The sequence below is a fragment of the Dermacentor albipictus genome, chromosome 1 (genome assembly GCF_038994185.2).
Source record: "Dermacentor albipictus isolate Rhodes 1998 colony chromosome 1, USDA_Dalb.pri_finalv2, whole genome shotgun sequence".
NCBI classification, from domain to species: Eukaryota; Metazoa; Arthropoda; class Arachnida; order Ixodida; family Ixodidae; genus Dermacentor; species Dermacentor albipictus.
In genome coordinates, this window is record NC_091821.1 from 48,080,601 (window position 1) to 48,106,243 (window position 25,643).

General features: G+C 48.3%; 1 protein-coding gene across 1 annotated transcript in view; it reads left to right on the forward strand.

The window, feature by feature from the left end:
• The window catches only part of LOC135906704 (nose resistant to fluoxetine protein 6-like), an 83,659-nt gene that overhangs the window by 30,899 nt on the left and 27,117 nt on the right, over positions 1-25,643 (forward strand). Inside the window, exons 3-5 of the mRNA XM_070533010.1 lie at positions 9,525-9,639; positions 14,353-14,440; positions 14,579-14,682. Of these exons, the coding sequence (XP_070389111.1) occupies positions 9,525-9,639; positions 14,353-14,440; positions 14,579-14,682 (307 nt within the window). The remainder of the gene's footprint in view (positions 1-9,524; positions 9,640-14,352; positions 14,441-14,578; positions 14,683-25,643) is intronic.

Below are 25,643 nucleotides of genomic sequence, written 5' to 3' on the forward strand. Positions count from 1 at the left end.
CTTGTTACTCTTCCTCAAAACTTCTCTATCTACCTCGTACCGCTACTTATGCCTGTAACGGATCCGGTCGTATCAATCTCTTCCCAGCATTCTTTTTTTCACCAATACTGTAAACGTCTCTTGCTTATCTCGACTGCTGACCGGCTTATGTTTCCGTTCACTTTAAATTCAAGCGCTCTATTTTGGATTGGCACTGCCGACTGGCGGCGGGCACCGGAACTAGGCTCGACCACTTCGCTCTGCGCACTTCACGCTGATGGGCTGAGTGTATAGAAGACTATAAGGTGAAGCACTATGCGGTCTTAGGGTACGTTAATAAGCCATCAAGATGTATTCAAGGAAAATTTCTTCATTGCGGAACACCCCTCCTTCTCAAAAGCGAATATCTTGAAATCATTGCTAACCATAAGGCAGGCGTTATTGAAATATTTCTTCAATCAATCAAAATGGCATGCAGGCTCGCTCTGAATCTGGCGTCAATGGGAAAATTTTGTCCTTTCTCGCTTTTCTTCTTTTTCACCGTCTTCACATGTGGCTTCTTTCAGTGCGTGGATGCTCCGTATTCACGCAATACTTAGAAAGCATCAATATACATACGCGCTGACTTAGATTTAACAGTTATTGATACAGACCACATCTGTGGCGCCGAATTCGAGTGTACAGCAGTTACTGAAGGCCTGAGGGGTGCAACGACGACAGTGGCAAGCATATACAAACGACCTACACGTTCTTCGGACACCACACATAGAGTGCTAAGTCTCTCGCTGATGTCCACCATTTGTGCTTCGTGGATACTTTAATGCTCCCCACCCACGCTGGTGTTCCCATCCGCAAGACAGTCATGGAGTGGAGGTTCACGATCTTATTGTCAAACATAGTCTTCAAACACTTGATGACGGATCACCTACATTTGTGGGCAGAGGAAAATAGCATTCCACCATCGACCTTGCGATATCAGCAATAGATGCGTCCCCCTGGCCTGGTCATGCGAAGCTGACCAATGAGGCTCAGATCACCTACCTATTTGGTTGACGCTATGACATACTTCGAGCCGCCAGACTTCCAGCTACACAGTGACAAACTGGGACAACTTTCTTTAGCTGATTTCATAGGCGCCATAACATTACAGTCTGTTCAAGTTGGTGAGCTACGATACGACGATTGCGGAGCACAGAAAAACCAAACCCCGATCTTAGGTTCTTGAAGCTCCGCGCCTGTCGACGCCGCGCTTACAGGAAAGCACAGTGCCCTAAAAGGAGCACCGACTGCACGCTGTACAACCGCTTTGATGCAGCCATACGGCGGCATGCAAAACAGCTTCGTCGCAAGAGCTGGGCAGCTCGCCGTAGTTCCTTGCATTATGCAGGTGGTTTTGGAAGTGTATGGCGCGTGATAAAGGCCCGCTGCACTCCTGAAGTCTGTAAGCACCCAACAGCAGCATTGTGCATAGCGACCGGCCAGTCGCGGAAAATTCTTGCAGAAGCATTTGCAGACTTTTTCGTCTCTTCTATGTCAAGTGACAACACAAACGGCAACTTTTTTTCTGATGATCTAAACGGCAACTACTTGCTATGGCCCTGCTTGCCAAATGGGCCAGGTGGACTTCACTCTCGAGAAGCTGCGCCAAGCGCTCAGTCTCTGCAAGCGCCGCACTGCCCCAGGTGAAGATCCTATTGCCTACCAAGCCTTACGAGACATTCACAAGCATTTTCATGAATGTATACTGGACCAGTATAACATAGTGTGGCGAACCTGCCTGGTCCTCGATGATTGCAAATCATCCGCGCTGATACCGAGTACTCTACAAAACAGCTCATGTCCTACAAATGTTATCAAGCTGATGGAACGAATGGTACTGTTTCGTCTAGATGTCAGGCTGCAGGAGCTGAAGTTCTTTCCTGATGTCATGAGCGGCTTTCGTCGCTGTCGTTCAGCCTTGGACAGCATTGCAGGCCTTGTATCATCGCTTGAATTTGCTCGAGAGAACAACCATTCCGCATATATGCTATGTTTAGACATACAGCAAGTCTTCGACTCTGTTCCACATAAGGAGCTTATTGTTGCACTTGCCACCACTGGAATTTCGGGCCATCCGCTTCTGTTTCTTCGCAATCTTTTATCAGAGCGCAGAATAAAAGTGCGCGTTGGAGGAGCGATAAGTGAATCTCGCAATGTGATGAGTAGTGTCCCGCAAAGCAGCGTTTTGTCGTCTCTTCTTTTAACTGCGTTTTTGCTGGCCTCCCAAGGAGTTTGCCTCGGGAAGGTGGCTTCCCAATAGCCATAGCTGTCTATGCTGATGACATCACTTTGTGGATAAGTAGCACTTCGCACCTTGGCCCAAGCCTTCGTGTAAGCTTGCAGATAGCTCTGAATATGACTGCAGAGTACTTAGATGAAGATGGATTGCAGATTTCATCTGCCAAGTCAGCTGCAATTGCATACCGTCCCTGACAACGTGCTCGTCGAACCATAAGCCGACGATACATTGGCGAGACACCAATATGATGGGTACCACAACACCGTTACCTCTGTGTTATCATTGATGATCACCTCTCGTGGCCCCGTGCAGTTAAATCTGTACGGCGCAAAACATGGTCCCTCCTCAAATATGCGACTACCTTGACTGCCAGGGGGGGGGGGGGGGGGAGTGGAGGCAGGCTGCATCTTATTTGTACTATCTGTACTATCAATTATCTGTACTATATCTGGAGTATGTATGCGTTGCAGTCCTGAATGTGCCGCCTAGTTTGATTGAACAACTGGAACGGGACCACCAGGTTTCCCTCCGAGTCATGTTTGGCTTACCTCGCGAGGCATAGGTTCCGTTACTGCCTGAAGCACATCCCCCCCTGACTTCCCCTGGCACTGCAAGTTTCCCCTGACACTGCAAATAGCCTGCAGAGCTCCACGTCACATCCAGCGTCTGCACCGCGCATCGGATGACCAAGCGTTTCTTAATCGACTGATTCAGTGTCCATTCTCTCGCGTGGAGAAAAATGGTAGCAATGTTTAAAACCGTTGTAGGTAGTTCTGAAGGTGCTACTTTAGTTACCCTTTTGGGAGATTTCAGCAAATGTCCATTCCCCATTTATCTTGCGATTCCAGATATGCACGAAAATTCTTCACTGCCGGTTCCGGCGCTGATGTAATTGGCTCAGTCACACTTATTCGGAAGATTTAGAGATTATGTTAAATTATTTACGAACGCATCTGTATACGGCGATGACCAGGGCACCTCTGCAGCTTTTTTCTGCCCTACAACTGACGTCCGACGGGTGTTTCGCATACCGCATCCAGCATCATCAACAACTGCAGGGATGGCAGCGATTGATGCTACTCTGAAGTAGATGCAAGAAGAGTTAAGGACATCGAAGGTTCTCATTCTTACGGACTCCCGCGCTGCCTTCAGCATATTACAGAGCAGTGACTCTGACAACTCAGTTATGCGTAGCATCATTGAGTCTGCCAGCAGATTTTTTTTTTAATGCGAGGGCATACAGGGCATATCTCAGGGCATACAGGGGTATGGGATGCGGGCGAATAAAGATGATTAAATGAATAAAAAAAGATTTGCGGATCTAATAAAGTCCAGGAGGGATCGATAATGTGGTCCCTGCGTCCAAGCAATGGAATGGCTAGGATTATGCGGCGAAAGTCCCACTGGCCAGCAGAATTACGTCTCGTGGAGTATTCCTCGTCGGCCAGTGGATACCTTCGAACGTAAGTATCGCTGGAAACGAAGAGGCCGTTCGGCTGCCTTTCTCATGTGCTCACAACGAATGTGACTGTCCGGTAATTTTGTATAGGCTTGAGGATGTGCGTCTGTTGACGCGAGGGTGCTTAATCAAGCAGCAACTAGACAAGCGTGTTACAAACGGATTCTTTCTTGCCCGTGTTCATGGTCGAGACTTGCCTCGCTGTGCTGGGGCTCTATTGCTCAAGTTAAGGGTTGTTTCCTGGTGTCTAATAGATGATACTGACAAAGACGTGTAGGCAGTTCGTCGTGTGCTTCTTGCGGTTCCTGCGAGCCACTGGAGCACCTTGTATGAGTGTCCTGCTTTCCTTTCGCAGTGCACGTCGGTACTAGGGAACTATAGCCTACTTGGCCTCCAGTGTACACTAGATCATTGCCTGAATCCTAGTGGCTGTTCTTCTCGACGCGACCAGGCTCATTGTACGCTGCTTACTTTTCTGCAAGAAAGTCGCTTGGCTTCCGTTTTGCGAGTTTGCAAGGGACGAAATATTTTTTTGCTAACTTTGTCTTTGTACATCCCTCTACGATTAGTGCGACGTGCGTTTTTTTGTTTTTTCTGTTATTGCGCATATGTTCTTGCTTTACTTTGGTCATTGTGGCCTGTCATCTTGCTGTTTATTTATTCTTTGCACTCCTTCTCCTTGTCTTCAGCTTCCTTTTTTATCGTCCCTCCTTCCTAAAGGCTTTGTGCCCCGCTCGGCGGTAGGTGGCAGCCTGTTCCTTTACTACTTTCCTCTCTCTGTATGTATGTGTGTTTTCATATGTAATAATAATAATAATAATAATAATAATAATCTTCACGTTAGAACTCTGCCGCCCACATGAGAGGAATATTTTACAGCGATGTTACTAAGGAGAGTTCTACAATGGTTCTCATGCGGCGTCGGCGAAGGCCGATTACGGCATGGTCGATATCAAATGTTAATCAAGACGAGCCAGCAACGAAGCCGGCGTCGGAGCCTATTTGGGCAGCCGTATGAGCAGGGCAGCACTGTATAATACGCAGGCAGACGCCGGTGTCACTGACGAGCTACGTGCCAGCCATCAAAACAACCCTACCAGGTGGCCCAAACGCGTGGCCAGATGCCGGCGTCCGTAGAGCGAGTGCAGCTTGCAGGAACATGCGTCTAATTTAACGGAAAATACAGAAGTATAGAAAGATCGGATATAGTGAAGAATATGGAAAGACCCCTACAATTAGGAGAGAGAGAGACAGAAAGCAAGGGGAGGGAAGGCAGGGAGGTCAACCAGAACAGCATCCGGTTTGCTACCCTACACTGGGGGTGGGGGAAAGGGGAATAGAAAGGGGAAGAAAGGGAGAGAGTCAGCATTGAGTACATGTGGGAGGGACACCTTACACAATGACACTATAAGCGGTCTCTTAAGCCCGTGCACTTCAAGTACCGCACTAGTGCACGAATCGCTTTTCGAGCCAGTGACGGTTGTGGCCACGGTCCGAGTATCTTTGACTCGGTGAACGGTCTCGAGTCTAGTCTGTGTAAAGTTGCCCGCAGAGAGAGGCGTTGAACATCGTAGCGAGGGCAGGTACACAATAGGTGCTCGATGGACTCCTCGCACCCACAGGAGTCGCACATCGGGCTCTCGGCCATTCCCATAAGGTAGGAGTATGCGTTCGTGAACGCCACTCCCAACCACAAGCGACACAACAAGGTTGCTTCGCCGCGGGAAAGGCTAGATGGTAGTTGTAGTCGTAGCGTGGGGTCCAGTTTACGTAATCTGCAATTGAAGCCACTTGATGTCCAGAGATCTTGGGACTTCTTGCGCGCAAGTAGGCGAAGTTCTCTGGCAGCGTCCGACCTCGCCAAAGGTGTTGGACGCGTCTTTGTATCTTCGTGGGCACACCGGGCAGCCTTGTCAGCTAGGTTGTTGCCGACGATGCCACAGTGAGCCGGAATCCACTGAAATACAATGTGGTGTCCCCTTTCCAGAGCATGGTGGTGCAGTTCCCTGATTTCAGATGTCATTTGCTCGTAAGTTCTGTGACGTAACGCGGACTTGATGCTGTGAAGGGCTGCCTTAGAGTCACAAAATACGACCCATTTCTCTGTTGGCTCTTCGGTGATGTACATCATAGCGGCATGGAGAGCTGCAAGTTCTGCCGATGTAGATGCAGTCGTGTGCGACAGTTTGAATTTAACTGTAACGTTCTTGGCTGGAACGACGAATGCGGCAGTTGAGCTGGTAGGTGAGGTTGAACCATCGGTATATATGTGTATGCGGTCATGATACGTCTGGTGCAGTAATAGGAGTGTAAGTTGCTTCAGAGCCGGCGATGGATGATTGGACTTTTTTGTAATTCCAGGAATATCAAAATTCACTTGAGGCTGTCGCAGGCACCACAGGGGGGAGGAAGGCTTCGCCGCCGGTGTAAAACTTGCTGGTATGTACTCTTGATGATCGTTAATCACTCGTCAAAAGGTCGCTTGAGGTCTCTCGGCTGGTAGGGAGGCCAAATGGTGGTCGGGGATCCTTGACAGATGTCGAATGTGCGCTCTGAGAGAGTCGACAGCTACATGTGTCTGGATTGTATGGTCTCCTGCGATGGCAATTGTTGCTGCTGTTGACGTGCACCGAGGCAGCCCCAAACACGTGCGTAGGGCTTGACCTTGTATGCTCTCCAAGGCGCGAAAGTTCGTCTTGCATGCATTTGACAACACTGGTAGGCTGTAACGTAAGAGTCCGAGAAACAAAACCCTGTACAGCTGCAACATAGAATGGACTGGTGTACCCCAGTTTTTCCCGCATAGAAATTTGAAGACCTGAGCAATGGCGACTAGCTTCTTCTTCAGATAGACGCAGTGAGGGCTCCACGAGAGGTTGCGGTCAATGATGACGCCCAGAAAGCGATGCGTCTTAACATAGAATACAGCTTGACCATTGATGGTAACAGGATACGATGACATTTGTTTCCGCGTAAAACCAAGTAATGCGCACTTTTCAGTAGACACACTGAGGCCTTGTTCTCGGAGATAAGAAGCCGTCATGGTTGCCGCCCGCTGAAGCCTGGCTCTTAGCTGAGGGCGAGTCACCGCAGAGGCCCAGATGCAAATGTCGTCGGCGTATATTGAGACATGTACTGTCTGGGGTAGGTAATCCGCTAGTCCTACCAGGACGAGGTTAAACAAAATAGGGCTCAACACTCCACCCTGTGGCACACCACGGCAGATGTAATGGTCTGAAGTTGGGCCGTCTTCGGTCTGTAAGAAAAAACGCCTTTCAGTCAAATAGTCTTGAATCCATTGATACATTCGGCCACCAACTCCAACAGCCTCAAGTGAGTTTAGTATGGCCTCATGGGCGACGTTATCGTAGGCTCCTTTTATATCCAGAAAAAGTGCCGCAGACAGGCGCTTGAGGCTTTTTTGATTTTGGACCCATGTTACGATGTCAATGACGTTGTCTATGGACGTGCGACCTCGACGGAAGCCTGTCATGGCGTTCGGATAGATGTTGAATCGTTCTAGGTACCATTCCAATCGGGCAAGAATCATTCTTTCCATCACTTTGCCGACGCAGCTCGAAAGCGCAATCGGACGATATGATGAGATCTCAAGCGGTGACTTTCCAGGTTTCAGAATGGGGATCAAGCGGCTCGATTTCCATTGTTTAGGAACGGCACCGTTCTGCCAAGACTCATTGTAGTAATTGAGAAGCTCATCACGTCCGTCATGTCCAAGGTGGCATAGGGCAGCATACGTGATGCCATCAGGTCCTGGTGACGAAGAACGCCTGCAAGTCGCCAACGCAGCATCGAGCTCTTCGAGTGAAAAGAGCACGTTGATTTCTGGTACACGTGCCTTAGGTATGTCATTCAATGCTGCGTCAGTAATGATGGCCACGGGCCCAGCAATCCGTGCACAGAACTCTTCAGCCAATTGAAGTTCCGAGCGGAGTTGGTAGAGGGCCAGAGCAGCGAAGGGCTTCCTTTGATGCGGAGATGAGCGAAGACCCCTAACCGTTCTCCATATGTGCGAGAGCGATTTTCGGGGATCAAGCGACTGACAGAATGTTTTCCATCGCTTATCTTCCAATTTATCCATGCGACGCTGGATTTTCTTTTGTATGCGTCGTGAAGCCCTCAGATCCAAGACGGACTTCGTGCGCCGATACCTCCTCTCCGCCTGTCGGCGTACCGCACGCAGCCTATCCAGTTCCACGTCCAAGTCTGTTCGCCTTGTTGACCTTGTAAGCGAGCACATGGACGTTTTCAATGCCTCTGCGATTGTTTCTTCGATAGTGTGTGAGAGGCCTTCACGACAAGTGTCATCCATATCCTTCTTAAATTTTGTCCAATCAACTGTACGCAACACAGTAGAGGAGCGTTGCTCAATTCCTCTAATCTTTATGTATGTTGGAATATGGTCGCTTCCATGTGTTTCTACGTCTGTAAACCATTGGACGCTCGAGGCAAAGCGCCGTGACACCAAAGTCAAGTCCAAGCAGCTACTGTAGGACGTGCCTCGCAGAAATGTAGGGCTGCCGTCATTCACACAGCACAAATCATGGTCGGCAGCAAAGGAGGCAAGGCTCCTGCCTCTGGAGTCCATTTTAGTGCTTCCCCATAGCTGGTGATGCGCGTTGAAGTCACCTGTGATAACCCAGGGACCATTGTTCATTAGTAATATTTTCTTAAGTCGTTCGCCGTCAAAGTGACCCGCTGGGGATATGTAGGCACCAATTAGTGTAAATGACACATTCTTCTTTTGGACATTTAGGCAGACATATTGGTTGTCGTCATGAGGCTCTATCGCGTTAGCGACATATGTGAAGTCCGTGCGGATGTAGATGATCACTTTCGTGCTCGCACCGCATGTGGACGAGACGAAAGATTCATAACCGGACAGTCTGAGTGGAGTTGATGTATTTGGTTCGCAAATGACCAGTATGGGTAAGCGATTTGTGAAAATGAACTGGCGAAAGTCTGATATACGGGTCCTTAGACCCCTGGCATTCCATTGAAAGATCGACGCACTTTTAAGTTCAGTGCGGAAGGGGACTATTGGTCGAGCCATGGTGATTAAACGATGCTAGCAAGCACTGGATTTAGTGCACCCAGTATTTGCAGAGCGCTTCGAGCTGCTGGTGTTTGCAGCTTGTTCAGTATAATGCGCATTGTATTAATTAGCGATTGCAGCATATCAGCCACCTGCCTGTCTTGGTCGCACACATCACCGACAGTAGACGTCGGGGGTTGTCCAGGGAAAGTTTGCTGTGATTCAGTTGGTGAATGTTGTCGTTTCGGTAGAGCCGGCCAAGATTCGGCAGATGTGGCCTTCTCAGTGGACTTGCTCTTCGCGGTCCTTTCCACATTGTCTGGCCTAGGCGGTGGAGGAGGAGGTGGTGTTGTAGGAAGTGGCATGCGCCTTCCTTGAGCTCCTACGATTAGGAGCTCGTACAAAAACTACTGAAACATGTGAGGAAAAATTCTTGAGAATCATACAACACAAGCCGAAATGCACCGAGAATACTTTCGCTCCCAAGACCCTTCCCCTCACTCAACACGTGTAGCTTTCATCTCCCGCATTCCCTCTTTCGTCCAATCACGCTCTCTCTGCTTTTCTGCTAACGGAACTTAGTTCTGTCTTGTTCTTTTTTTTTAGTTCTTAGGGCATTTAGCGGTCTCATGACACAGCTAAAGCTTTTGATCAGTGTTTTGTACCTGTTAAACAAGCTGGTTCAATCCATTCTGCAGGTTGCGCTTTTTCATGAGGTCAAGCAAACTTATACTGCCTTTCAATTTTATTCGCAGGCAAAGCTGGATTTCTTCAGGTTCATGTACAACGACATGGCGCACGGCCTTCGCCTAGGGGTCTGTTTTCCATCAGCCTGCTCTGCAACCGAGTTCCAGTACTTGATTGGATCGCGTGAGTACATCTACAATTCACATTACGTGTGCCACGAACCAAAAACTAGAAAGAAAGAAAATGTATGGCTCCTAGTTGTGGTTCTTTCAGCTGCTACTCTGTGGTCTGTTATGTACAATGGAGAGTCGATAGCTCTGTCGAGTAAGTGATGAAAACAGAAATTCTTACTGATCTCAGGACTGCATATTTTGTTTGTCAGGCTGCAAAAGAGGCCGTGGTGGAAAACAGGTAGACTGGACAAGAATCGGCGCCCTATAACGTAAAACTATTCCAATGTGTGTTTATTCCAATCTCCTAACGTCAAACTTAAGTAACCGCCGACGCAAGCATCGGGCGATGACTCGCAGCGTTGTTTGAACAGGCCGATGAAACGCTTTTCTTGTTTTCTCGATTATAGACGGACACTTTTGTTTGCTTTCAAAGTCTGACATTGTCTTAGTTGACAGCTTTTCTTATCTAATTGGCTCACCAGAGGCGAGGAGCATGCAGAAGTGGAGAATGTCTTGTTGGGGCCGGGCTAGCACCGTGAAAGTAGGTAACATCGGACGACCTGCATTTTTTTCCATTTTCTTCTACCCACGTTCTTCTAAGGCCTTTCTTCGCCTTCGTCTCAATCCTTGAAAAGTAGCATGTAGGCGAAAATACTCTGGCTAAACACTGAATTTTCAATTAAAACTTTCTCCCTGTCTCTCTCTTACGCGGAGGGCGGTGCCTGCGTCTGCGACTGGCCCGCTTCTTCGTGGTTCGCTTTCGGTGTCTGGTTGAAAATCACGGTGGCGAGTAAAAATGCAGCTGAGACGGATTTTCAGCAAAGACAATTTGACAATGTCGTGTACCTGCCTGAAGGGCTCAACAACGTTATACTGCCACGTAACTTTCTTATTTATGTATTTATTTATTTATTTATTAAAGAATTTCTGCAACGCCTTAGTGGCATTGCTGCAGCAGGGGGGGGGGGTTGCAAGTCGGCATAGTTTAAACACATTGCTAGAAAAGAATACGAAAACAGAATGCAGAATACAACAATAATAGTTTATCATTACGTATTTAGCACGTATGCAAATGGTTAACCGATGTTTAGTTGTTAACAACACGCAAATGAATCCATTCTCCCCGGCAGCTCCGAGTAGCCAGTGCTAGAGCGATCGGCAGGCAGCCATCTTGTATTCCTTTCAGAATGGGGCAGTCTCCGGCTATTCCGAAAAGATTTCAGTTTTATTCGGCATATTAGTACATGTGGCGAATTGGGCGTGTTGGTACATACTTGAAAAGGCGGCAGCGCAAGAAAGACACGGATGGAGACAAGATGTCATGCCGTATGGCGTGAACAGTATGCCGTGTTTAGGAACTCTCTTTCTGTCTCCGGGCCAAGCGACTACCTCAAGAAGTCTGCGTGTTGTTCGGTGGACTCTAGCCATCCGTCCTCCATGGAATACGGGTCGTCAAAATCTTTTGGCCTGAATGGAGACGCCGAACATGTGTGTAGCGAGATCTTCTGAGTGTGCAAGTCTACAGTAGGGCGCACATTTCATCCCACCAACGTGAGCTGCGTGCATTTCCTGTTCTTGGCGGCCAAACAACAGAGTTCCTCTGGCAACAGGTGCTGGGAAGACTGAGGTTCCGGTCTACTTCGAGTGCGCAAGAATCACACTGCAACGTGCATATCGTAGTCAACGCTCGTCCGTTTTGTCTTTTCTCCATCCGTGTTTATTTTTTAATTGCCGCATTTTCAAATATTTATTCGTCTTCAATGCATACGCGTCAATTTGACTCGGTAAGTTTCCACGGTGTTGTGACGTCACTTGACAGACAGGCGAAGTGGGCGCAGCCCGAAAACTTTTGACCTGTTGCGGGGGTTTGATGGAGAAAAGGTGTAGAATCGCAAACCATCATTTCTCTTTTGTTCGGTCTAACCATGCATAACCAGACTGATTGAATAGAAAAGTTTGGAATAGCTTTACGTTATAGGGCCCCTGCTTTACGTTATAGGGCCCCTGCTTACAACAGAAAGAGCGACCAGAAAAATAATTGCAGCTCACACTCGTGAAATAGCTGCGAAACGGGGAAGAGGTCGCGTTCTGTTCCCCACGCCTACCAATTCTGCGTGTATTAAATTAGAAGCCAGACTCTCACAGCGGCTTGGTTCTATGGTTGTCAAAGCGCAACAAAGCCGTCTTGTGACACACCATCCATGAACATGCCTTTCGAAATGTCCGTCTTCGAAAGTGCGGCCCAGAAAAATTGCGCAGCTTTACAGTACGGCGTATAAATACGTCGGTGAAAGGGAGAGGCAGGAAGGGTACCTTGCGAATATTGGCGCGTGCTGTACTATTCAATTCGCTGCAGGTGATTTTAGTTTGTTAGCACTTATATTAAGCAATACCAAGTCGAATAAATGCGGATGGCTTATGCGCCACCAAATAGAAAATTAAAGGCAAAATGCGTGTTTGGTGTTTATGATAGCATGATTAGACACGACACACAGCGCCAGTGTGTGTCGTGTCTTTCTTTTTGTGGCTCGTCTTAGGTGCTTGCGCGGTTACGTTTATTTCAGAATGATTAGTTGAGGCAAATGGATCTTCGATGATGGACGCTTCGGATCACTTTCGTTCTAGGGCATAGTTACTGGCGAATGCTAAGCAACTAAGTAGCTGTCATAAAACAGTTGCTTTCTGTCTTCAATTTGGCAATACTTGGCATACAAACCAAAAATTAAGTTAGTCATTGAACTCAGGCACCGCCGACTACTGACCGCGCCGCAAGGTTGTTCACATGCAAGGACTATAACAGTGAAACTGCAACGACAACAATAGCAGTCGTGTTTCTTGTAAAATAATTGGGAAAAGATTCCAAGAAAAGTCTGCCTGGTTGGACATCCTCTCTGGAGGGCGCACTGGGAAAGACTGAGAGGGACAGGACTTCTTGATCTGTTTCATTTCAGGGAACCGGGCGTGCCAGAAGGACGCTACAATAGGGCTGGGCAAGAGATCATGTCACTCGGGGAGTGGCTTAGAAATTTGTGACAAAGGCTGTATGGGCACGTACACTCTAAGAAAAAGAAACAAAAAGATATTCGTATATATTGTTGTGCGGAATAAAGTGGTATATTTGCTCTTAAAACGTTTTTTTTTTCATATCCCATTTATTTATTAACTAAATTAATGTAAAAAAATTAAACGACTGCTTTAGAAAGAATAGTGCATATGTTGTGTCGTATTTGAGAAAATAAATGCGTGAATACTAGATAATTGTGCTTGCTTTTTGTTCTAGCAGAATGAGTTGATAATTGAATATAAATGTCCTCGAATAATTATCAGCACTAAGCATTCTCCAGCGCATGCGCCAGATAGGAAACAGCGGCGCTATAACGTAAAGCCATTATAAGCTGTTTTTATTCCCATCTCCTGACGTCAAATTTACGTAACCGCCGACACAAGCATCGGGCGGTAGCCCGCAACGTTGTTTGAAAAGCCCAATCAAACGCTCTCCTGGTTGATAGGATGTCACGTCTGTTTGCTTTGAAAGCGAATAACGAGTGACCACGTTTCATCATCTAACAAGTGTTGTCGCTCAGCGCAGGACATGCCAGCATGTATCGGAAGTTTCTGGAATGTTATCGATGGTTTTATCCGTTGTTTGTTGTGGCCGAACCATGTTTAATCTGATTGCAGGTATGCACGACGCGAATGATGTAGAACTTTCTGGAAGACACGCGGGCACCAGCGATAACTGTGGAACCTTCGATGGATCATGTATAAAAGCCGACGCGCTCGACCCGCTTTCAGTACAGCCTGTTTTTGAGGGCCCTAGTTCGCCCAATAAAACGCTAGTTTCGCCATTCACAGTTTTGCTGCTTTCTTCACCGTCACTACCACGTGACAATATGTTGTAATCACTGCACCCCATATGAAGCTCCCTATCAATCCCGGGTATCCTGGGTACAACTTCGTTGCAATGGCTATTCATCAAGCGGCCAGGCTCGACATGGATGTGCTGGTTTAAGATGGGGTGCTATAGCTTTAATATATTTATATCTTCATACCCTTTGTATCTCTTTGGCACAATCATTCTGAGGTGTTCGCCAAGAAGGGCCCGTACCAATGCTGCATAAGCAGTACCAAAGTTGCCTCTGCGGGACGTATACCCAGTGGCCCATGTTTTCTGCAGGACAAGACGGCAGCCAGCACATACCTAGTGGCTTAAGCTAGTATAGACAACTTGTGTCACTGGGTACGGGCCGCTCTTTACTGTGCGAGATCATCCAACCATCCAAAGTGACCGAAGTACCTAAAAGAAGCTATCGTATTAAAAAATATAAGCAATTCCGTACAGCACAACAAGATTTCACAAGCCCGCGTTTACGGTCACGCTGTCACTCAGGCTAACGGTACGCGATGGTTATAACGTATAACGCTCAAAAAACGTCTATATTTTGAGTGTATTAATTTCTGGGGGTTATTCTTACTTTCTTTTTCCCAATCTCTAAACCAGGATAGGCGTGAGGTTCATTCGTCGCCCACTGCATTCATTTGCTACCCATTAAGGTACTCGCGTAATATTGTTTTAAGAACCTTATGTACGCCGCTTCTGCATGGGCTATTTTGTTGGAAATGGCGCAATGCGTCCAAACATTACTCGTTTCCATACAACAAGTAGCAGTTTCTTCTTCATGTGCTAATAATGAATTCTATTCTTTTCACGTTTACGCCGCAGTGGTTGGCCAACACGGCTTTGACGCCACCGTCAAAGGTTGCGTGATTAAGGAAAAGACCCCGCTCAGCACTACGGAGAAAGCCCTCATGTATGTCTGGGACCCCTTCTTTCTCCTCTTTCTTGTGCAGCGAGTGAAAAAAAAACTTTCGCCTCGTGGCGAAAAGTACGATGCGAAGGATGGCCATCCATCGTCTCAACTTTCCCTTCGCTTCGTGCGCGCATGCAGGTACTTCATGGCCTCATGTATATCTTTCGTAATCGTCGGTTCGCTCACGGATATCTACCTGCGCAAATACGGCAAAGAAGCCGGACATGACCTCAACAACATTGGTGAGTCCCTACAGGTTTTCTTGCATCCTTGAGCGAAACTAAAGCTGTAAAGAAAGCTCCCCACTCAGGAGAAACAGCAAACCTCATGACCTGAGCATGAAATGTGCTTCTATTTTTTTATATGCACGGTTTGAAATGCATTGTGCCTTCTCTGCTCCTTCATGGTGCGCACTTAAGAACTGGTCCTTTTTTCGCACATGTCAGCTGGGGTTACAGAGCCACTAACAGCAGCGCAACAGCAAGAATTTTTTTTTTATTTATCAGAAAAGAGCTTACTGGTTCCGACAATAATCCATTATTTGCACAATCTCTAGAGAGATAGATAAATGGGATGTGAAAGGTGGGGAGGTTAGCCAGAAGATAACCTTCTAATTTGCTACCCTGCGCTGTGGAAAGGGTGAGGGGTAACAGAAGGATAAAAAAATCAAAGCTCATGACGATAGACAGAAAGAAAACACATACACACGGACACACACAGAACGTGGAAATGTTATAGTCGTTAAATTAGCTCGCTTGACGCTTGACCACAGGAACTTCAGCAGTGCATTCGTCGTCTTCTGATGTGAGGACCGTATAAGCCGCCACTCCAAGATCGCTTGCTCAGAAAGCGGCCCTTCTTCGAGGCGTGCCAACCTGTAGCGAGTGACTGCCTCTGCGAGCTCAATCCAGGACGATTCCAGCCGACATGTTCAGTGGTTTTCTCGCTGCCGCAATTGTCACAAGCAGCACTGTCAGCCATTCCGATGCAGCAAGCTTAAGTATTCAAAAAAGACACTCCAAGCCACCGATGGCAAAGCGCAGTTGTCCGGATTCGAGATAGTTCAGACAGAATGTGGAGTCGGAGGAATGGGTCCAGGCGGTGCATACGGGTGTGCCGGAAACCTGGCATATTCCACGTGGATCGCGCGACATCACGCTCGAGCATGCAAAGCTTTGCGGCCGCATCTGTTTTTGACATCGAAGTGGGTCCCTTTACGCCCATCTTCATGAGCACTCCTAGCAGCTTCATCAGCATGTTCGTTGGGCAAGATGCCACAGTGGCCTGGAAGCCACTGAAAAGTGACGGCATGTGTTTTCTTGGCTAGTTGCTAATAAAGCTATCTGATTTCCAGAACTATTTGGTATTATGGCCTACACCGTAAAGCGGATAATAGACCGTGCAGGGTTGCTTTATGAACGGCAAAGACGCTACACTTTAGTGATGATCTTTCATGAATCATACGAAGTACGCTGCGAAGTGCAGCAAACTGTGCAGCAGTCGACGTTGTCCGGTGAGAAGTCTTAAACTGAATGTTGACGGATTTTACGAGTAAGATCCCAGCTCATTCATATCCGCCCACAGTTGTCGATCCTAGATGTAAATCTGCAGATAGTCCTTGTACGAATCGTGCAACAGGAGTAAATATAGCTGCTTGAGAGCTGACAACACTAATCCTGCTTTAGTCAGAATTTCTGGCACTGAACGTCGAACTTGTGGTCGAGCAAAACACCAAGGAGGTGGCCAAGGAGGTGCCAGCATTATCTCGGTAGGCGCATAATCTGTAGGCATGCAGTCGTGCATGATACCTTCTAAGAGGCACAGACAGATACTCTTCTGACATCGAGGCGAGGTGGTGGGAAGTAAAGGTGCCTGATGTCTGCTCTGAACACACACGAAGTAATGGGGGTCATGACTGAGTAATCCTGGGCAAGTACAGTGGTTTCCACTGTTGATGCGCAGCGCAGCAGTCCGAGACAAGCCCTGCGTGCTTGGGCCTGAGCACTTTCGGTTGTGTGGATGTTAGTTCTGCAAGTATGGGTAAGTACAGGTAAGCTGCATAGCAGATATCCCAGAAGCAGCGCTTTGTAGAATCGCAAAATCGCGTCTACTGACAATACGCCACATTTACTTTCAATCAGTTTGAATAGGTGTGTAACGGCGGTTAGGCCCTTCTTCAGGTAAGTCACACGGGGATTCCAGCAGAGGTCGCGATCAATGATCACCCCTAAGAATTTGTGCGTCCTGGCGAACCAAACTGTTTGCTCATTGACAGATATGGCCTACGCGTCCCACGTAAATGCGACAAGCGGACATTTCTGAAGTGCAATCTCGAGGCTTTGTTCACTACAGTACGCCTTAATTGAAGTCACGGCTTTTTGAAGTCTCGCGCGCACCTGAGGACGTGTTACATTTGACGTACTAACACATGTGTCATCTGCATACGTTGATATCTGGAAAACACGTGCTATTCGTTCCACGAGACCGATAAGAGTAAGATTTATTAGTGTGGTGTTCAAGACGCCACCTTGGATAGCACCATGCTTTCTGTAGCGTTGAGAGGTCAGACCGTCATTGGTATGCACAAAAAAACAAACCTCATGTCTCGCGTCGATGTCAGAAGACCGCCAAGGCCAACAGATTCAAGAACATCAAGTATGGCGTCAGGAGCTAAATTGTCATAAGCTCCTTTTACGTTCAAAATTATAGCGACGGATAAACGTTTGCACATGCGATGTTGAACGTAAGTGACCATGTTGATGGCATACTCATGGAGCAGGGGAGTCGTTAGAAAACGGCCCTAGTGTTTGGGCAAACCAGACTTCAGACATTTTAAACTAGTGCTAACAACACGCACACATTGCGCAAGGCTTCAACGGGAGCTACGTAAACTTGGCGTGAGTCTGTGGAGTTTGATAAACTTTGTAGCGTTCCAGGTACCATTCCAATGGCAAGGATCATTCGTTCCACCACCTTTCCTACACAACTAGCCAGCGCAATTGGGCGGTGTGACGCGAGCTCCAGCGGAGACATGTCATTTTTGAGAAGCGCAACCAGGCGGCTTGTCTTCCATTCTTTAGGAACGTTTCCATCTCACCATGGTTTGTTAAATACAGGCCGAGCAGCACATTTTGGGCCGGCTCACCGAGGTGTCACAAAATGCAGTGTGATATTCCATCTGACTTCGGCAACGATATCTCAGTGGTAAAAATTGACATATTGACTGCAATACCTGATCCATGGATTATCATAAGGTATTTCAACGCCCATTGCGCTATTTGGGGAAGGTCTAAAATTAACGCAACGGGTCAGCGATTGGCTTCACTTTTGTCTGATCACGGACTGTACTTGCATAGCGATGGCAGCCTTACTTTTCTACAAGGAAAGGATCAGCGTGCAGCAGCTGCTTAGACTTGGCTTTTCTGTCACATCGCTTCACCAAAGGTGTTAAGTGGTTTAGGCGTTGAGAATCATGGGAATTATCATATGCCCAGTTACCTCAAGATCATAGGTTGGGGTGTCTGTCATTCGTCAAATATGATCCGCCGAATTGATTGGTCCACGTTCAAAACCAGCATCGAAGACGCTTGTGGCACAGATCTCAACTCTGGCATACAGCTGGCGATTAAAGAAGCAGCGCAGACACCGATCTGCACGCTGACGTGCTCTCCAGTGTACTGGGAACGTGGAGTTGGAGTGAGTCCGTGAGATTCATTGTCGTGCCGAGCGAATATAGCGACGCACAATGTCCATACCTGATCCGAGGACAGCCAGGCGGGCGCAAAGGAAGATCCAGCGCCGCATTAATAAAATGCAGTCTCAACGGTGGGCGAAATTTTGTGAGTCTGTAAACCCCCGCAAACCTCTTTTTTCATATACGGAGAACAGTGCGAGGCCTTATGTGTATTTCCTGGACAATGCCTTACATTCAAAGCCCTAGCGTTTTTCCAACGTCCAGAGGATATCGAGGTAGCGGAAGATTTCTGTAAGAGGATCCGGTCCAATCAACTCCTAATACTAATAGCATTGCACATTCACGGGATTCCCACAAGCTCTCTTGAAGTGCGAGTATACGAAGAAATGCGCCTGTCCTATTATTTGCCTTGCACGCATCGGGAGTATTACATGTAACTTTTGTGCCTTTTTTTTGTGTGTGTGTCTCACTTTTGTCCCTGGGGATTTACGCGCCTTTTGTCTTGTTAACTACGAGTCTATGCTATTGTGTTAGGACTTATTCGCGCGAATGAAGGCCAAGAAGCCAAAAGTAGTCGCCAGCCAATATTTAAAAGACTTGACCGATTACCCTCCCCACCCCTTCTGCTATACCGGATGGGGGGTATAATGCGGTGACTTGATTCCAATTATTTTTCTTGTTGCTCTTCGTCAGTGGCTCGGGTGCCGCTCCCCCTACGCCATCAGGACAATTGGCAGGTTGTACGTGAGCGGAGGATGACAAGAAAGGAAGCGAATATAGCAACAGGAATCCGTACGATATACCATCCTATGTCTTGATTAGCGTATACGTGAGACAAAAGATTACGCCATCACAAGCAGCTTGACGCGTACATGTTTTCCGGATGCGTCACGTTAGGTCGGAATTAGCCAAGCCATCAGCCGTCACCAAATACTTGGCGAAGCTGTTCGACGATATTGAGTCTATTTTCTTCATTTTCCCTTCATTTCACGCATTCGCTACCGGGGCCGGTATAATGCAGAGATTCCTTCTACTCGATTCCGTGCCACTCTTATGATTCACTGTTTGCGGTCGGCTGATCCCGTTGATACTGAGAGAGGAGCGCCGTACTAACCAGTGATGAGGCGCAAAAAGGAATAGCATTAGCATCGAATATTTACGGGATCCCGGCCCGTGTCGCCCAATGATAGATCTTGGGCTTCGGCAACCCGAAGTAATTAGGGCACACTTGCAATTGGTGCACTCGTTTGCAAAACTGTGAAATACTGTATGTGTTCTCAGACACGTACATTTATTTACTATAATGGAACTGTGCATATATATTCATACATTTTGCTCGTGTGCGTGTACTATCTCCTGTGGCACCGTGGACTCCGACGCAGAACTTTGCATCTTTTCCTACTCCTTTTCTGTATTTACTGTGTTTCGACACTTTGTGATTGCATATTGACACGTGTACTTATCTTTATCGGGCAACCACGTTTCGCCGCTTAACAACTGTAATCGCAGAGCGAGGGACGCGCCTGCATGTATCCGACGTTTCTGGAAAGTTATCGACGCTTCTATCCGCGTGTCTGTTGTCGCCGAACCTTGTGTTATCAGATTTCATCGCGTGACACGAATGGTGTAGAACTTTGTGGAAGACACGCGGGTCCCATCAGTTAAACTGGAACATTCGACGACTGATCTATAAAAGCCGACGCGCTTGACCCGCTGATCAGATTTTCGACGATCGCCGACTGTGTTCGCCGCTATCGTTGTGCTTTAAGTGTAGCCTGTTTTGTGGGCACAGGTTCGCCCAATAAAAGCTAGTTTTGTCTTTCACAGTACTGCTACTGTGTTCTTTCTTCACCGTCACTACCACGTGACATCTGGTGGAGGTGCTGGGTACGTTCATGTACCGAACGCCCCCGCAAAGCCGCGATCCAAGCCCGAAGCCCGAGGACAAAACCGACACCGCCCAAGACCAGCGTGCTAGCCGCAGACTGCAAGGACTGCCCCCAGAGCACGGACTTCTACCTGAGGCGACAAAGAAGATCGTGGTCAAGACAACCTCAATGGCTGCCCCAGCGTCCCCCGTTATCTTACAACAACCCCGGGACCCACCGACCTTCCATGGAGCAGCGACTGAAGACCCGGAATCCTGGCTGGAGACCTACGAGCGAATCGCGACATTCAACAACTGGGACTCCGACGACAAGCTGCGGCATGTCTACTTCGCCTTAGAAGACGCCGCCAGAACGCGGTTTGAGAACCGGGAGTCGACTTTAACGACATGGGACCTCTTCCGTAGCGGCTTCCTGCGCACCTTTACGAGCGTCGTGCGCAAGGAAAGGGCCGAAGCCATGCTGGACGCCCGAGTGCAGCTACCGAACGAGAACGTTGCTATCGTCACGGAAGAAATGAAACGTCTCTTCCGCCACGCCGACCCGGATATGCCCGAAGAGAAGAAAGTCCGCCTTCTCATGCGTGGTGTGAAGGAAGAACTTTTCGGCGCAATGGTACGAAGCCCACCGAAGACCGTAGAAGAGTTCCTTCGCGAGGCAACCAGCATTGAGAAGACACTCGAAATGCGGAACCGGCAATTCAACCGCCGTACGAGCTCTACCCACTACGCAGGAATTCAATCACTGGCCACAGACGATCTGCGCGAGACCATCAGGGCCATTGTGCGCGAAGAACTGCGCAAGGTCTTGCCTTCGTCGCAGCCTCAAGTGGCCTCGATCGCCGACATCGTGAAAGAAGAGGTGCACCGATCCCTTGGAGTTCCTGAGGTGGAACCAGAATCACCGCAGCCGGAGGCAATGGCCTACGCCGCCGCCGTCGCCCGCCGTCAAGGCCCCCCTGCGCGACCGCGCCAGGGTCCTGCAAAGCCGCAATTCCGTCGTCCGCCGCCGCCGCCGCAGCCAGCACGCCAATACGTCGCCCAGCGCACCTACGCGAGGAAGACGGACATTTGGCGAGCCCCCGACCACCGCCCGCTCTGCTATCACTGCGGAGAAGCCGGCCATGTGTACCGCCGATGCCCATACCGCGACCTGGGACTGAGAGGGTTCGCCGTCAACGCGCCGCGTCCACAGCTTGGCGAGCGCCCACGTGAAATCGCCGATTACCTAGCCGCCACTCAGCGGAACTCTCGACGACCATCCCGTTCACCATCACCAGGCCGCTACCTGTCACCGCAGCGCCGACCGTACACTGGTCCAGCTCGGGGCCGCTCTGCGAGCCCATATCCGGAAAACTAAATGCAGCAACCGATGGAGGTGCGGTTGCTGTTCGTCGAACTGACGAATATCCTCCGCCGCCGACGAAGTCGACGAAGAAACCATCTCGACGACCTAACGACGACACGCCGCCGTCCCGACGAAGTCAGCAAGCCAAGACTACACCGACGAAAGACGACTTGACGACGCGACGTTCCAGTTTCAGTTCAACACGACGCAGCCGTGATCCGACGCCAAGACCTAACTGCAACGCCAGACAAAGAACCACCGACCTCGACGTGCTTCTCGACGGCCACGCAGTTACCGCCTTAGTGGACACCGGTGCTGATTACTCCGTCATGAGTGGACACATCGCCGCCCAGTTGAAGAAGGTTAAGACTGCATGGGAAGGCCCTCAAATTCGCACCGCTGGAGGACACCTGATTACGCCGATTGGAATCTGCACGGCAAGGATAACCATTCATGACCGGACTTACCCTGCCACCTTCGTTATCCTCCAACAGTGTTCTCGAGACGTCATTCTCGGTATGGACTTCCTGAACCAACACGGCGCAGTCATCGACCTGAAGTCGAAGTCAATAACGCTGTCGGAAGATAAAGCGATACCGCCGGAGAGCCCTCCTAGTCACCACGCGTTGAGTGTGCTCGAAGACCAAGTGAGCATCCCGCCCCGCTCCAGCATTGTTATTTCGGTCGGCACCGAAATACCCGCTGACGTAGAAGGTGTCATCGAAGGCGACCAACGTCTCCTGCTAGACCGTGAAATTTGCGTCGCAAGAGGGATCGCTCGACTGCATGGAGGGAAAACTCAAGTGTTGCTGACAAACTTCAGCCCGGAGTTCAAGCACATCAACAAGGGCACGACGATCGCGTACATCGAGGAAATTGTGGAAACCAGTAATGCGTTTGTCCTCTCGGATTCCGCCACATCTACCCCGACGACCACGGTTCCCGAACCAGACTACGACATTAATCCAAGTCTCCCAGTGATTAAGCAACAGCAGCTCAGAAGTCTGCTCCGACGATACAAAGACTGCTTTTCAACGACATCGAGGATTCGACAAACACCAGTCGCCAAGCATCGCATAATCACCGAGGAGTACGCTCGACCACTCCGCCAAAGCCCTTACCGAGTTTCGCCGCGAGAACGCGAAGCTATAAGAGAACAAGTCGACGAAATGCTGCGCGACGACATCATCCAGCCGTCGAAAAGCCCGTGGGCATCCCCTGTTGTCCTGGTGAAGAAAAAGGACGGAACCCTGCGTTTCTGCGTCGATTATCGTCTTCTGAACAAGATCACGAAGAAGGACGTATACCCCCTTCCACGGATTGACGACGCATTGGATCGGCTCTGCAACGCTAAGTACTTCTCCTCGATGGACCTCAAGTCTGGCTATTGGCAAATAGAAGTCGACGAAAGAGATCGCGAAAAGACCGCCTTCATCACCCCAGACGGCCTCTACGAGTTCAAGGTTATGCCATTTGGACTGTGCTCGGCGCCTGCAACGTTCCAGCGCGTGATGGACACGGTTTTAGCGGGATTGAAATGGCAGACCTGTCTCGTTTACTTGGATGACGTCGTTGTATTCAGCGGAAATTTCGACGATCACCTTAAGCGGCTTGCCACAGTACTAGAGGCCAGTACTCTGAAGCCAGAAAAATGCCGCTTCGCTTACGACGAGCTTCTGTTCCTAGGCCACGTCATCAGTAAATCCGGAGTACGCCCCGACCCGCAGAAAACAGCTGCCATCGCAAAGTTCCCGCAGCCCACCGACAAGAAAGCAGTACGTAGATTCCTTGGCATGTGTGCCTACTACAGGCGCTTTGTCAAGGACTTTTCACGCATCGCCGAGCCGTTGACACGTCTAACTAAATGTGATGTTGAGTTCAAGTGGGAAACGCCGCAGGCCGACGCATTTGAAGAACTCCAACGACGCATGCAGTCGCCGCCGGTACTTGCGCACTTCGACGAGTGCGCCGATACAGAAATCCATACTGACGCCAGTAGCCTAGGCCTCGGTGCCGTTCTAGTCCAGAGGAAAAACGGAGTCGAACAGGTGATATCTTACGCTAGCCGGTCGCTGTCAAAAGGAATCCGTACGATATACCATCCTATGTCTTGATTAGCGTATACGTGAGACAAAAGATTACGCCATCACAAGCAGCTTGACGCGTACATGTTTTGCGGATGCGTCACGTTAGGTCGGAATTAGCCAAGCCATCAGCCGTCACCAAATACTTGGCGAAGCTGTTCGACGATATTGAGTCTATTTTCTTCATTTTCCCTTCATTTCACGCATTCGCTACCGGGGCCGGTATAATGCAGAGATTCCTTCTACTCGATTCCGTGCCACTCTTATGATTCACTGTTTGCGGTCGGCTGATCCCGTTGATACTGAGAGAGGAGCGCCGTACTAACCAGTGATGAGGCGCAAAAAGGAATAGCATTAGCATCGAATATTTACGGGATCCCGGCCCGTGTCGCCCAATGATAGATCTTGGGCTTCGGCAACCCGAAGTAATTAGGGCACACTTGCAATTGGTGCACTCGTTTGCAAAACTGTGAAATACTGTATGTGTTCTCAGACACGTACATTTATTTACTATAATGGAACTGTGCATATATATTCATACATTTTGCTCGTGTGCGTGTACTATCTCCTGTGGCACCGTGGACTCCGACGCAGAACTTTGCATCTTTTCCTACTCCTTTTCTGTATTTACTGTGTTTCGACACTTTGTGATTGCATATTGTGTGCCATGCAAGGAGAAGTAGCCGGTGCCACTTCAAGGCACTAACGTCTCCTTTAAAACCATGTAAATACAAAAGTAACAGCATAAATTTACCACAGTTAAAAGGAAGCTTATATGTATAGGGAGTTCTTAAGTTGTACCAAAATTTTTAACATTGCGTGTGGTATATATCACAGTTCTGACCCTTGAGCTATATTACTCGATGAGGTGGCCATTACTTCCAAGAGAAATCGAAATGCCTAATTGAATTGTAAACATAATTACAGCAATTAACTCCTTAATTAACTTACGGCACGTTTTTATATAAGCAGTTTGAAGGAATATCCACTTGGAACGAATTTTGAGATGGCACCGGTTTCGAGATATGCGCCGTCAAGCTTGCGGTAAGAATGCACTGTTGTTCCACTTCCCTTTCCAAGAAAACGCTGTTTTATGCATTGAAGACCAAAAGTAACTGGGACGTCAGTAAGTTCCCTTGGACACTTTGGAAATTAATAGACTGAAACTGGCGCAGTCCTGAGAATTCGTTCAAAGTGAATACGCCTTGTGAACTCACCGGCTAAAGCTTGTAAATTGCAATGTACAGTAAAGTAATTAATAAAAAGTAAATTGGTGTAGTTATCTTAAATACTTAGTTAAGCATATTGATCTGTCGTAGAAGTAATGGCCGCCTCATCGAGCAACTTAGCTGAAGGGTTAGAATTGTGCATTCTTCCGAGGCAATTTTTTAAATAAACTTGGTGCAGCTAAACAAAGCACCTTGTATATTTTAGGCTGTTATGTGAACTGGTTCCTTGCATAGAATATTGCAGTATAAACGCAAGAACATTTCTTACATTCATGGTGGCTAACAAAAAAAAAGAAGAAAATAGCGCTAAGACGAAAGCACCTCTTTTTTTCTATAACGACGTTGCTAAACTCGGAGTATTTAACAATGATGTGGGTGGCAGCCGCCGCGGTTTCTTAATGGATAATGGTGTTGGGCTACCGAGCACGAGGTCGCAGGATTGAATCTCGGCGACGGCGGCCGCATTTCGACGGAAGCGAAATGCGAAAATACTCGCGTACTGAGATTTAGGTGCACGTTAAAGAACCCCAGGTGGTCCAAATTTCCGGAGTCCTCCACTACGGCGTGCCTCAAAATCATATCGTTGTTCTGGCACGTAAAACCTCATAATTAAAAAAAAATGTGGGTGACAAGGTGCTCTAGAACTTCCTCAGAATTTCCGAGAGGAAAAGGGTCACGCACTTTTAGAGTACGTAGCCAAGTCGCATTGCGAATATTTTGAAACGCTGAGCTGCCAAGTTCTTTTTTTTTAATCATCACGCAAAACGGGTCATCCCCTTTATGCGTCTCGATAGTTCGAAAATAAAAGTAATATCCTAGATACTTTGCCTATCCCACCACTGAAAACATGTGCAAACACTGTTTTTCTCTTTTATCTCACTTTACTGAATCATCATCATCTTAAAATGTCTTTCTAGAGCCTTGGTAGCTTCTAGCCGAACAATAAACTTTGTCTTCAAGCAC